Raw genomic sequence first — 12,868 nt, forward strand, 5'->3', positions numbered from 1 at the left:
GTTTGGCCCCCCGCGGCACCCGTCGCAGCCGCTTCCGCCCTTCCCTGCGCCCGTCCCGCGAGGCCGCCGGCCGCCCCGGCTCCGGAAGGACTCGGCCCGGCAGCCGGATGTGACGCGCGGCCGAGGCGCACAGGAGCCGCGGAGAAAGCGCAGCGAAGGCGGGTAGGGAGGGGCGGGCGGCGCCGAGGCCGGAGACCCCAGCCCGCCGGCGCACGCGGAGCACAGGGGCACCCGGAGCACCCGGGACCGGCCGGGCGGCGGAGGGTGGGCGCCGGGCACGTGACCGGGGCGGCGGCGGCAGGCGGGCTTCCGCCTCGGCCCGCGGGCGCGACCCTCCTAAGCGCCCGCTTCTCGGCAGGCCCGGCCCAAGGTCTGGCAGTCCGTGACAGAGCCGGGCGCCCACGGCCCGAGCGTCCCCCGTGGCACCATGCCCGCGCTCCTGGAGCGCCCCAAGCTTTCCAACGCCATGGCCCGGGCGTTGCACCGGCACATCATGATGGAGCGGGAGCGCAAGCGGCAGGGTGAGCCCGGCCGAGGGGGAGGACCCCCAAGCCCCGCACCATGGGCACAGCGCCGCGCCGCGGCCGCGCGGGAGGAGGGTGGGACGGCCCGCCACTGGTGGAGGGAGCTGCAGGCCGGGTCCGGGCTCCAGAAGACTCGGGCCGGGAAGGACCTTGGAGAGCACCTGACATACCCTCCCTCCCAGTCCCCTGGGAGGAGAGGAGCAGAGGGAGCACTGGCACCGGCAGGTTTCCCCGCTTCTCCATCTCTAACGTCCTAGTGTTTTAACCACCCTGCGTTCTTCCCATTGCACCTGGTTCTTTCTCCAGAGGAAGAAGAGGTAGACAAGATGATGGAACAGAAGATGAAGGAAGAGCAAGAGAGGAGGAAGAAAAAGGAGATGGAGGAGAGAATGTCACTAGAGGAGACCAAGGAACAAGTAAGCAGCCCCCTGCTCTGTCCCAGCTTTTTCCTCCTTTGGCTCTCCTGCCGTCAGCTCCTCTCCCCTGCCTTCTCAGATCCTGAAGTTGCAGGAGAAGCTGTTGGCCCTTCAGGAAGAGAAGCACCAGCTCTTCCTGCAGCTCAAGAAAGTTTTACATGAAGAAGAGAAACGGAGGCGAAAGGAGCAGAGGTGGGATTGGAGAGCTAAAAATAAAATTGAGACAGTAACTGGGATGGGTAACACCAGATGGGTGTCTGATGGCAAAAGAGGGGGCACTTGTCTTCATTCTTGGTTTTGACCTGCCTGCCTTTCACTGCAGTGACCTGACCACTTTGACTTCAGCTGCGTACCAGCAGAGCCTGACCGTCCACACTGGGACTCACCTCCTCAGCATGCAGGGTGAGGAATGAAGAACCCGCTTGTTAGAATGCACCCTCCCGGGGGTTGCAGCCACCCCACTGCAGCCTCATGAAGCCCGTCTCCCTGTCTAGGGAGCCCTGGAGGACACAACCGCCCAGGCACCCTCATGGCGGCTGACAGGGCCAAACAGATGTTCGGACCCCAAGTGCTTACAGTAAGGAGTAGCATTGGGTGTGTAGCCCGCCATTTCCATGCAGACACGGGCACCCGCATTAAACAAGTATTCAAGTCACCAATGTTGTCCAGCACTTGACCAAATGGTGGAAAATTGGGCACATACAAGGCGCTTGGGGTTCTGCTTTGGAGGAGTTTCCAGCAGCAGCCAGCGCTCCTCTTCCTTCCTCAGACGCGACACTATGTGGGCTCTGCAGCTGCCTTCCCCGGGACCCCGGAGCATGGCCAGTTCCAAGGCAGCCCCGGCAGTGCCTATGGGACCGCGCAGCCCCCGCCTCACTACGGACCCACGCAGCCGGCCTATAGCCCCAGTCAGCAGCTCAGAGGTGAGCCGTGGGGAGGGAGGGGGGCGCTTCCTCCAAGACCCAGAGGCCGCTGGTCCCAGGCAGGCCCGAAGGAGGCTCGACAGGCTGTGCCTCCTGCCTCCCTCAGCACCTTCGGCGTTCCCAGCAGTGCAGTACCTGTCGCAGCCGCAGCCACAGCCCTACACGGTGCACGGCCACTTTCAGCCCACCCAGACAGGTGAGGATGCCCCCGCCAGGGCCCCAGGGCTGAGCGTCCTCCCCGCCTCCGCGTTCCACACACCCATCCTTCCCTTTGTAGGCTTCCTCCAGCCTGGCGGTGCCCTGTCCTTACAGAAGCAGATGGAGCACGCTAACCAGCAGACCAGCTTCTCAGACTCTGTGAGTACAGAGCCTGGGCAGGGCAGGGGCAGTGCTGGGCCCAGGGGTGCCCCAGGCCGCCTCGGACCCTGACTCTCTTCTCCGTAGTCCTCCCTGCGCCCCATGCACCCACAGGCTCTGCATCCAGCCCCTGGGCTCCTCGCCTCTCCTCAGCTCCCGGTGCAGATGCAGCCAGCAGGAAAGGTAAGGCCAGGGGTCGGACCCGGCTGGGGCCCTACCCTTCCAGGGGGAAAACCAGATTGTGTAGGAGAGGCGGCGCCCACCCCTCCTCTCCCATTTCCTCCTGGGGTGGGGATGGCTGGGAGTTCGGGTGTAGATTGAGGGGCAGGGTACACACCAACGAAGTCCCCCCACTTCTGCCACCAGTCGGGCTTCGCAGCCACCAGCCAGCCTGGCCCTCGTCTCCCCTTCATCCAGCACAGCCAGAATCCACGATTCTACCACAAGTGATCATCAGATTTTATCTTCAGCCTCAGCCACAGCCCCTGACGTGGGTGAGGGAACTTGGTGTCCCAGTCTAATAAAATTTACCTGCCTCTGCCCCTCTGCTGCTGTGTGCATCACCTCCCTCCCGGGCTGGGCCAGGGCTGTGTGGAGGGTGAGGAGTGACAGGCAACTAACAGGTGAAGCTGGGTGGGTGGGTAAGAGGGAACTCTTTGGCATAGTTGTTTATGTGTAATTTCTAAGTTGACTTTCTAGTCAGCAAATACCCATTTAATTCAAAGAAGCAACTGAGTTGGGGCCTTCATATTAAACTTGTAGTTTTATTCAGGTTTGATTTTAACAAATGTGTCGGGGAGAGAGCCCACAGGAAAGGGTAAAGCCCATGGGGGCAGGGCCCTCCCAGATGCCTGAGGAGGGGGCAGGTCCCCTCCCCTCTCCTCCTCTTCCCTCCCCAGATAAAGGAGAGACTTAGGCAGGGGAGGGGGCTGGTCCCCAGTCTGTGGGGTGGTGCTGGGGTACAGGGCCATGGGGACAAGGACCAGAGCAGGGATGAGGGGGAGGGCACAAGGACCAATCGCCAGAATCCACAGCTTTCTGATTCCAGACTGAATTAAAAAAAAAAAAAAAAAAAAAAAAAAAAAAAAACCAAAAAAAAAAAAAAACCACTAAACCACAAGCAGCACCCACCCCTTCTCCCCGACCAGGGCTGTAGTGCGAGGGGAGAAGAGGAGGGCAGCTTCACCAAGGCCATGGACCACTCACTCCTGGCCGAGAGAGCAGGATGAAGGGCAGGGGCTCCCCGACAGATTGAGGGGGTGTGGGAGAAACCAAAATAAAACGTCAAATAAATTGTGTAGGAGGAGTCCAGCCAAGCGCCGGGCCAGAGCTGGGCCAGAGCTGGGCCAGGCTGGGGGAGGGGGCCTCTGCAGGCTGAGGATCGCTGCTGCCACCACCGCCACCCTGGGGAGGAGAGAGATCAGTGAGACCAGAAGATGCCATCAGGACAGGGTGAGGCCCAGGCCGCAGCCAGAAGCCAGCCAGGAACTGTCAGGGGCTAAAACAGGGTTCTGATGGGGATGGGGGCGTGTCAGTCAGTCACCTGGGAGCCAGTTATTTTGCCATGGCCTTGATTGCAACAGCTGCCTCCTCTGTCATGGCGGACAGCACCGTGATCTGAGGGCACAAAGGGCAGAGTCAGAAGTGAGCCAGAGGCAGGGACATGGAGTAGGGCTGTGCACTGGGGGCAAGAGGGTATGTACCAAGATCTCTTCTCCACAGTCATACTTCTGCTCGATCTCCTTGCCGAGATCTCCCTCAGGCAGACGAAGGTCCTCTCGCACCTCCCCGCTGTCCTGGAGCAGTGATAGATACCCATCCTGGATGCCGATCAGCTGGGGGCAGAGAGAAGGGAGCTGAGGGTGGGCCCAGGGGTGTAGGGGACAAAAGAGCGGCCAACTGACCACACCAAACTCCTCGCCATCTCTCTACTTCTTTCAGCACAAGCTCTTCTGGTCAGCCTGTGCCCCCTCCCCCACCACCACCCCCACTAAAAGGCTAACCCGCCTCTGTACCTGGAAGTCATTCCTCTTGATGTTGGGGACATCCATATTATGAGTTGACGGGCAGATATCTTCATATTTCTTGCCAGTAAAGATGTCAATACCAACCAGGTGGACCTATACATATACATCACATGAAAGAGACACCCAACCAAACTCTAGGATGAAAGACAAAAGCTTCAAGGTGCCCATAAGCAGTGAGGGAAGTCAAACTAGGTGGTTTGGGCAGAACCAGAGGAGGTGGAGCTGAACCAATCGACTCAAGGAAGAATCATGGAAGCCTCTGGCATCTAGCAAGGGCAGAAGAGTCCCACTGAGGCTAGGGTGACCGACAAGGGCAACAGTGGTGCAGGCTTGCAGTGGCCAGTTACCCCGAGCCATGGGAACACTGACCAGTGAGTCTGGGGAGCGGGAGGCGGCCAGTAAGAGGTTTCAGAGTGTCTGGACACCCACAGGAAGGGTGCAGAACTTGGGCAAACAAAAAGGAATGAGAGGAAAAGAGCTGAGAAGAGGAGGACTTCAGGGAGGACTATGCAATAGGAAAGAACGCAGACAAATACCTAGATGAGCCAACAAGACAAACCAACTAGGGAACAGAACCGTAAGATATTCAACAAGGATGAACCAGGTCAAGTTTGAAGTGAGAAAAACCTTAACTGACCTGGAAAGCACTAGCAAGAATGTTAAGAGTCCAAGAAAGCGAGGGAGCGGCTCAGGGAGCCAAGGGGAGGGGCAGGTAGAGACGCAGCCTGACGCCGCACAGATCCAAGGGGAAAGCTGGCACGGACTGTGGGGCAGCAAGGTGATTCGGAAGCTCAGAGGTCTGCTAGCGCCCTCCAGGGAAGGCTGCCTTCGGGATGCGGCCTGGAGAAACCCCAGCAGCTAAGACTCAAGGGAGAAGAGAGAGAAAGTGAGAGCCAGGAGAAAGGACGGAGCAGCTGAACAGAGCACCAGAGAAGTTAAGGGCTCACACCGGGTGGGGTGGGGTGACCAAGCCTAAAGGAAGGGAGGGGGCTGGGGACACCTCGCTGCCAGGAGACCCAGGGGCCCAGGCGGTACAGGGAAGGCAAGACGGGAGAGGTCAAGTTCTAACCTTGGCATGGCCGTGCTTGCCAGTCTTGGAGGTAGACATCTCCACGATCTTACATGGCCGGCCTTTAAGCACCACGAAGCCGTTCTTACGTAATGCTGAGCACTGCATTGGGAAGGTGGCTGAGGCCCCTGCATCTCCTGTCTCGAAGTCCAAATCATCTGCCATTTTAAGAGACTTCGATTCCAACTGTAGTCAGAAAGAGAACACCAGTGAGTCAGGATGGATGGAGGTCAACAGAGTTCTCAATATACCCCACTCCTCTCTGAAACACTCCCTTCCCCCCAGCCCTTTCTTCCATCACCGACCTAAAACCAAGCACCCAGGTTAGGTACTGATCAGGACCACAAACACTCAGGATCTGGTGTGTGGCGGGAGCTGGTGGGGGACAGAAGCTGAACCCCCAGCACACATGAAAGCTAAAGGGGGGTGCTTGAGGAAGGAAGGCTCCGGGGAGTAGGACCTGCAACCTCAAAGATGGGCAGAGACCTGATTCCTGGGAGACTCAGGTGCTCCTTGCCACTGAAACCAACCACCCCTCTTCCCCACACACAAGCAGGGCTATAATTAGGTGAGCAGCCATGAGCCAGCAAAAGGGCGGAGCTACCGTGGAGGGGGGAGAGGAGGGTGGAGACCAAAGGACGGGGCCCCACCCGTCTCTGTTACACCCCCCACCCCATCCACACATGAGCCAGTCACTGGGACAGGAAACCACAAGGCCTCTTTGGGGGATTCCCGCCTCTCCAGCACGTATTTGCAGACGCGGCTAAGGGAGAGAAAGTCAAGTTGTTTTCTAACTTCTCCCCCGGCCAAGCACCTCCATCTCGTTTCCCAAAGGGAACCCAGGAGCCCAGCCTCTCCTCGAGGGCCCTCCCACTTTTCCCAGGATGCACCGGTCCTGTCGGCTTTTCAGGCCGGGCCTGTACCCTCAGTGTGAAGTGGAGGAGCGGGGAGTGGTGAATGACAATAAAATGAAAGCAAAAGGCCGGTGCTCGCGGAGAGCCCGAGATCTGCTGGGCTGGCGGAGCGAGGGCTCCCGACCCCGCACGGCGGGGAGCTGCGGTGCCCGGGCCTGGAGGCGCTGTCGGTACGACCCGCAGAGTTGGGCTGCCGTCCAATTGCCCTCGGTCCCCCATTTCTCCAGCACCGGGCACGGGAGAGAGCAACTTATACCTGACGGGCCGCCTCACTTCACATCAGAGTCGGGAAGAGAGCTCCGGGGGCCCATGGGGCGGGGGAGCCCTCACATATGCCCGCAGCGGGCTCTCCGCGGTGACCAGGCTTCTTCCCCTCCCCGAAATTCCAAGCCCCTTTGGGCGCCCGCGAGGACCACCTCTCCCCGCGACGGGGGTTGCCCGCTCCCGCCCACCATGTGGCCTCCCGGGGCTTCCGGTGGCCGGGATCTGGGGGGGAGGGGTCCCCGCGCTGCCATGCGGCCCCCGTCCACGTTCAGCCATGCGGCCTCCGACCCCGAGGGCAGCCTCCGGTAGGGGACACTTCCGGTGCCGCCGCCACCCCCTCCTCAAAGGCCGCGCCTGGTCCGAGCCACGCCGCCTCCCCTCCCCCCCCCCGCGGCCGGCCGCCACCCCCCCCAACATGCCCTCTCACCGAATAGCCCCCTCCCCCACCTCACGTGGCCGCGCGGCACCCGGTTTTCAACGGCCCAGGTTCCTTTGCCCCGGCGGGCCAATCTGGCCCCCGGCCCTCGCCCCGGCGTGGCCGCCCGGCGGCCTCTCCCGCGTGGCGGCCTTGCGGCGCGCCGTCCCCCGCCCTGCGTCGCTCCAACGTCACCCGGCCGGCCCCAACCGTCACCCCGCGCGCCAACCGGGGCGCGCACCCGCGCCTCTCCGCACCTCTCCGCACCTCGCGCGGCTCGGGGACCGAACCCGCCGCGGCGGCGGCGGCGGCCGCCGCTCCCCTCTGCCCCCTCCCCGACCCTCGCGCAGTTCCATCTCCACTCCCAGGCCCACGCCGGGGTTCCGCGCACGCGCGCCCTGCCCGCTCTCACCTCGCGCGAACGCACTGACTCGACCCCGTCCGCTCGCCGCGAGCCCAACCGCTGCCTCCGAGCCCGCTGCCGCCGCCGCCGCCGCCGCCTCTACCGCCGCCGCCGCTGCTGCACACGGGTCTTAGTACGCAGGCGCCGACTCCCCACTGACCAACCAAGCAGCCCTATGACAGCCGCGCAAGCGTGCTATCTATCCCCTCCGCCCTCCACCCCCGCACTGCGCAAGCGCACAGATCCTCCCCGAGCTCCACCCTCCCTCCCACCTACCCATCCAATGACGCGTATACGTGACCCCGCCCCTCACAAACCCGGAGTTCTTCCCACCGGTAGGCAGTGCGCAGGCGCACCCGGTTTTTTAAGCCCTTCAACCTCTTTTTCTCTTCCCGTGATAGACCACTAGCCCTACCGGACAGTACTCGCGCCTGCGCAATGAAGAGCCCTGCGCTCCACACCCTCTGGAGGAAACGCCTCGGCCTCAAAGCGCATGCGTGCTGGGGATCCTGCCCGCCCCTTCCACCTCAGACGTCGCCTGTACGCCGGGCGTTGAAAAGACCACGCCACTGTATGGCTGGTCCCGGCTAGGACGCATGCGTCTGAGGAACGCCCCACCTCGGCTTTAACTGGACTTGAACGACTCACACGTTTGAGAAAACTTGCACTGTGGGGTGGGCCCCTGGTCCCCAAGCCCATCCCCCCGCTGCGTCTCCACACATGCGCGACGGGGCTCTTTCCGTTCGCACTTCTAGCGCGCCAGTATGGTCGGGTGACCGCCCCTCTTAGCTTCAGCGCGCTGCGCGGGCCGCCCGGCCGGCCATAGAGTTCGGCGGCGAGCTAGAGCGGCCGCGTGGCGGCCACCATCTTGTGGGAGCCCTGGGTCGGCCCGCTCCCTGCCCGCGGCTCCGGGGACGCTCGCGCTCCCTCCTTCTCCTCCTTCCCCCTCCGGTCCGCGCCCGGCCCCCCAAAACAGGCATCCGTGAGCGTCCTTTTTAAGGCACTCTGGAGACGAGGGGCGCGCTCTCGGAGTCTCGGCCGGGGACCGCCACGAATGTCCTCGGCCCTCCTCGTCGAGGGGGAGGCTGCTGCTTCCCGGACACTTGGTGGTGGCCTCCCTCCGGCTCCCAGGTTTGCTGCCCGGCTGGTGCCCGTAAGCCCGGGGCGGAGCACCGCAGTGGAGACCAGACAGCCCGGATCTGAAGAATCCCGGGACGAGCTGGGCGTGAACTGCAGGCACGAGCCTGGAGTAATAAAAGTTGTGTGGCATGTTCTGTCATTCCAAGGTCCCTCCGCCCCTCTGTCTGGAGCTTCTACTTTTTCCTTAAAAAAACGGAAAACCCCCAACTGTCTGGGCGCATTGTTCATAAAGTCCCAAACCTGCTCTTCTTGCAGATGCATTGTCCCTATAACTCAACAGTTGCACCCCTAGGTGTATATGCCACTCCTACCCCCCCATCGTGAAAAACAGGTACTCAAATCCTTGCAGGGGAGTATTTACAGCAGCGCTACTTACAGTAGCCACAAGGTGGAAACAACCCAAATATCCATCAACATGAACAGATAAAGTGCGGTGCATATATATGTAATGGAATATCATCAGATCACAAAAAAGGAGTGAAGTACTGGTACATGCTGTGACTGGATGAACTTTAAAAACCTCTACGGGAAAGAAGCCAGACATAAAGGTCACATATCCTATGATTCGAATGATATGAAATATCCAGATTAGGGGGACTCCTGTGTAGCTCAGCTGGTTAGACATCTGCCCTCAGCTCTGGTCATGATCTCAGGGTCCTGGGATCCAGCCCCTTAACCCGGTTTCCTACTCAGCGGGGAGCCTGCTTCTCCCTCTCTACTGCTACTCCCCCTGCTTGTGTGCGCTCTCTCTGTCAAATAAAATCTAAAAAAAAAAATAAAAATAAAAAAAATAAAAATCCAGATTAGGTAAATCCACAGAAGCAGAAAGTAGATGGGTGGTTGCCAGGTACTAGAGTGGGTGAGGGGAATGGGTACTGCGGTTAATGGGCACAGGGTTTTATTTTAAAGTGATGAAATGTTTAGGAATTAAATATGGTGGTTGCCCAACATTGTGAATGCATTAAATGGCACTGAAATTGTTCATGTAAAAGTGGTTTTATGTTATGTGAATTTCACCTCAATTTTCAAAACAAAACAACCAACCTCATAGAGGAATGTTCAAAACAGCATTATTCATAATAGCCCCAAAGTGGAAACTACACAAATGTCCACCAACTGATGAAAGGATAAATAAAATTTGGTCTATCCATACAACGAAATATTATTCAGCAACAAAAAATATTCTGCTACATGAAAGTCACAAAAGACCACATAGTATATAATTCCATTTACATTTAATGGCCAATTTACAGAATAGGGGAATCCATGGAAACAGATTAGTAGTTCCTAGTATTGAGAGGTTAGAGAGAGATGGAGAGTGGCTGCTGATGAGTACCAGTAAAGGGGCAGATGATGACTTTTGGGGTGATGAAAATGTTCTAACTGAGCAACAGTCGAATTCTTCAGATATCAAAAGCACTGAATTGTACACTTTCAATAATTGAATTGTACATTATGTGAATTATATCTCAATAAAGCTGGTCCTTAAAAAATACTGTCATCTTTGTTTTTTTTTTTTTTTTTTTTTTTTTTTTTTAACACTGTCATCTTTGTATGGTGGTACCTCTCGTGCATATGCGACAGTCTTAGTCGGTTCATTACCCTGAGACATTGGCAAAGTGTCCCAGCTGATGTAAGGCACAAGCTCCATGATATGACAAGGACACTGAGTGAGGATAACCCCTAAGAACTTCCATTCAAACTAAAAAAGGCACAAATAATCTTGCTAGAAGTCTGAGTTATACACACTCAGAGAAAGAAAGCAAAATACTGTACGATATTACAGAGCGTTGAGGTAGTTAGTATCTGGGAGAACCAGTGGAGCATGGCGTGTATTTTGGTGACAATCCAGTGGGGACAATCCAGGGCAGAGTCCTCAGCTCTGGAAGCCCTAACTTTTTTGGTTGCCAGTGAAGTTTTTTTTTTTTTTAATTTATTTATTCATGAGAGACATAGAGAGGCAGAGACACAGGCAGAGGGAGAAGCAGGCTCCCTGCGGGCAACCCAATATGGGACTCGATCCCAGGACCCCAGGGTCACTCCCTGAACTGAAGGCAGATGCTCAACCACTAAGCCACCCAGGCGTCCCTACTCAAGTTACTTCTTGAGGGAAACTTTTCCTGACCTGCCAGGCTGAGTCAGCTTCTCACATTATATGTTCTCATAGCAAACATCATAGCATCTATCACATACTGTTGATACCCATTTATTTGGGTAATGGCTTTACTAATGTCTGGCCTGCTCCATTACAATATAATCTCTGTGAGGTTGGGAACCTGTCTGTTTTGTTCATTACTGTGTTCCCAGCCCCTAGAATTGTGCCTGGCAAATATTTGGTATGCTGTAAATATCAATGTATTGTTGCATAAAGGTACACCTGGCTCAAGCTAACCAGACTCACAATAGATCAACCCTCCCCCCAAAAAAATGGTGATATCAATTTATCTATAAATGAACTGAAATGGCAAAGGGCAACAGAATGTCTATTTTGGCCGGTCCATCTCTCCTTCCTTTTCTATAAGAAAATATAACTCTCTCTGTGTCTCTCATGAATAAATAAATAAAATCATAAAATCTTAAAAAAATAAATAAAAAAAAAAAAAAAGAAAGAAAATATAAGTGGAAAAAAGAAAATCGAGATCCCTGGGTAGCGCAGCGGTTTGGCGCCTGCTTTTGGCCCAGGGCGCAATCCTGGAGACCCAGGATCAAATCCCACGTCGGGCTCCCGGTGCATGGAGCCTGCTTTCTCCCTCTGCCTATGTCTTTGCCTCTCTCTCTCTCTCTCTGTGTGACTATCATAAATAAATTTTAAAAAATTAAAAAAAAAGAAAAAAGAAAATCTAGTCAAGGAATCTTGAAATCAGGCAAGGGAATTAACTGCATGTACTTCATGACTAGTACCATCCAGCTCGAAGAACACACTGCATTCGTCTTCAGTGTGAAAGAGGCCAGTCTATCTCTCTTTCAAAAAGAATCCTATAGAGGCACCTGGGTGGCTCAGTAGGTAAAGCATCCGACTCTTGATTTTGGCTCAGGCTCATGATCTCAGGGTCATGAGATCCAGCCTTGCATTGGGCTCTGAGCTCCGTGGGAAGTCTGCTTGATATCCTCTTCCTCTCCCTCTGTTCCGCCAACTCTCTCTCTCTCTCTCTCTCTCAAATAAATAAATCTTAAAAAAAAGAAAGAAAGAAAGAAAGAAAGAAAGAAAGAAAGAAAGAAAGAAAGAAAGAAAGAAAGAAAAAAAAGAATTGTGGAAGAGTCGTAATCCTGGATCAGGACTCCCCTGAAAATTATTGGAGAACCTCTCTGGCTTTTATTTATTCATTTACATTTTACTGAGCATCCCCCTTTAGTTCACGTGGAAATTTCTTTCTTGAGAACTGCTTCGAATACAATCAGTCAGATCCCATGTTGATGACTATCCACATTTCTTTCCCACCTTTTGTGGTTACACCCGTTCACCAAGATTAAAATTCAGACATTGGGAAGAACTCTCCAGCGACCCTTCTGTAGATTTTCAGTGACTTTGGATGCTGCCCTGTCAACCCATCTCATTAAGTATTTTCTCCTTTCTTTCTCAGAGGGTACTCGTTTGGAGGGCACCCATGTTCTGCTAAAAAAAGTTTGCCAGATGAGTTTATATCTACTCTGGTAGACTTTCTAAACCTTCTATTTTGAAATAATTTTAGAGGGATCCCTGGGTGGCTCAGTGGTTTGGCACCTGCCTTTGGCCCAAGGTGCGATCCTGGAGTCCTGGGATGGAGTCCCGTGTTGGGCTCCCGGCGTGGGGCCTGCTTCTTCCTCCTCCTGTGTCTCTGCCAATCTCTCTCTCTCTTTATGTCTATCATAAATAAATAAATCTTAAAAAAAGGAAATAGGGGATCCCTGGGTGGCACAGCGGTTTGGCGCCTGCCTTTGGCCCAGGGCGCGATCCTGGAGACCCGGGATCGAATCCCACATCGGGCTCCCGGTGCATGGAGCCTGCTTCTCCCTCTGCCTATGTCTCTGCCTCTCTCTCTTTCTCTCTCTGTGACTATCATAAATAAATTTAAAAAATTAAAAAAAAGGAAATAATTTTAGATATGCAGAAGAGTTGCAATGGTAGTATGAAGAGAACTTTAAGGAACACCAGCGAAATTTTGAATGGGAGCCAATGGTGTGGTGGAGGTAGCTTGTATATCTTTTTTAAAAATATTTTATTTATTTACTCATGAGAGACACACACAGAGAGAGAGAGAGGCAGAGGGAGAAGCAGGCTCCATGCAGGGAGCCCGATGTGGGATTCGATCCCGGTTCTCCAGGATCATACCCTGGGCTGAAGGCAGCGCCAAACCGCTGAGCCACCCGGGCTGCCCAAATAAAATCTTTAAAACAAAAAGGAGGAGGTGGGGGAGGTACAAAGGGTGCAATTCTGCT

The 12,868-nt window shown here is 55.5% G+C and overlaps 2 protein-coding genes across 7 annotated transcripts; one reads left to right on the top strand and one right to left on the bottom strand.

Moving 5' to 3' along the window:
* The first annotated feature begins 27 nt into the window (after positions 1-27).
* On the top strand, positions 28-2,762 carry GPS2 (G protein pathway suppressor 2). 2 transcript variants are annotated; one of them, XM_072821401.1, is made up of 11 exons: positions 28-162; positions 359-521; positions 831-940; positions 1,020-1,132; positions 1,263-1,342; positions 1,435-1,517; positions 1,710-1,863; positions 1,970-2,059; positions 2,141-2,220; positions 2,308-2,403; positions 2,587-2,762. In XM_072821401.1, exons 2-11 carry the CDS (start codon positions 428-430, stop codon positions 2,668-2,670), a joined length of 984 nt encoding a protein of 327 aa, XP_072677502.1. In that variant the 5' UTR covers positions 28-162; positions 359-427; the 3' UTR covers positions 2,671-2,762. The 2 variants fall into 2 exon arrangements, with proteins under 2 accessions (XP_072677502.1, XP_072677503.1); XM_072821402.1 differs by having other exon boundaries at positions 1,991-2,059.
* Positions 2,763-2,964: 202 nt separating this feature from the next.
* EIF5A (eukaryotic translation initiation factor 5A) lies at positions 2,965-7,802 on the bottom strand. Of its 5 annotated transcripts, none has more exons than XM_072821430.1 (6): positions 7,728-7,802; positions 5,317-5,502; positions 4,236-4,340; positions 3,924-4,055; positions 3,764-3,837; positions 2,965-3,624 (listed from the first exon to the last, which is right to left on the bottom strand). In XM_072821430.1, exons 2-5 carry the CDS (start codon positions 5,479-5,481, stop codon positions 3,775-3,777), a joined length of 465 nt encoding a protein of 154 aa, XP_072677531.1. In that variant the 5' UTR covers positions 5,482-5,502; positions 7,728-7,802; the 3' UTR covers positions 2,965-3,624; positions 3,764-3,774. The 5 variants fall into 5 exon arrangements, with proteins under 5 accessions (XP_072677531.1, XP_072677527.1, XP_072677528.1 ...); XM_072821426.1 differs by lacking the exon at positions 7,728-7,802 and adding an exon at positions 7,322-7,485; XM_072821427.1 differs by lacking the exon at positions 7,728-7,802 and adding an exon at positions 6,942-7,095.
* Between the last annotated feature and the right edge of the window lie 5,066 nt (positions 7,803-12,868).

This window comes from Canis lupus, chromosome 3 (assembly GCF_048164855.1).
Source record: "Canis lupus baileyi chromosome 3, mCanLup2.hap1, whole genome shotgun sequence".
Taxonomy (NCBI): domain Eukaryota; kingdom Metazoa; phylum Chordata; class Mammalia; order Carnivora; family Canidae; genus Canis; species Canis lupus.

Excerpts from the sequence above, each read along its gene's own strand:
- GPS2 (XM_072821401.1), top strand. The coding sequence starts at position 428 with ATGCCCGCGCTCCTGGAGCGCCCCAAGCTTTCCAACGCCATGGCCCGG. Across the intron at positions 1,133-1,262 it reads CGGAGGCGAAAGGAGCAGAG|TGACCTGACCACTTTGACTT; the intron begins GTGGGATTGGAG and ends CTTTCACTGCAG. Across the intron at positions 2,221-2,307 it reads AGACCAGCTTCTCAGACTCT|TCCTCCCTGCGCCCCATGCA; the intron begins GTGAGTACAGAG and ends TCTTCTCCGTAG.
- EIF5A (XM_072821430.1), bottom strand. The coding sequence starts at position 5,481 with ATGGCAGATGATTTGGACTTCGAGACAGGAGATGCAGGGGCCTCAGCC. Across the intron at positions 4,056-4,235 it reads TCAAGAGGAATGACTTCCAG|CTGATCGGCATCCAGGATGG; the intron begins GTACAGAGGCGG and ends CTCTGCCCCCAG. Across the intron at positions 3,838-3,923 it reads ACTGTGGAGAAGAGATCTTG|ATCACGGTGCTGTCCGCCAT; the intron begins GTACATACCCTC and ends TTGTGCCCTCAG.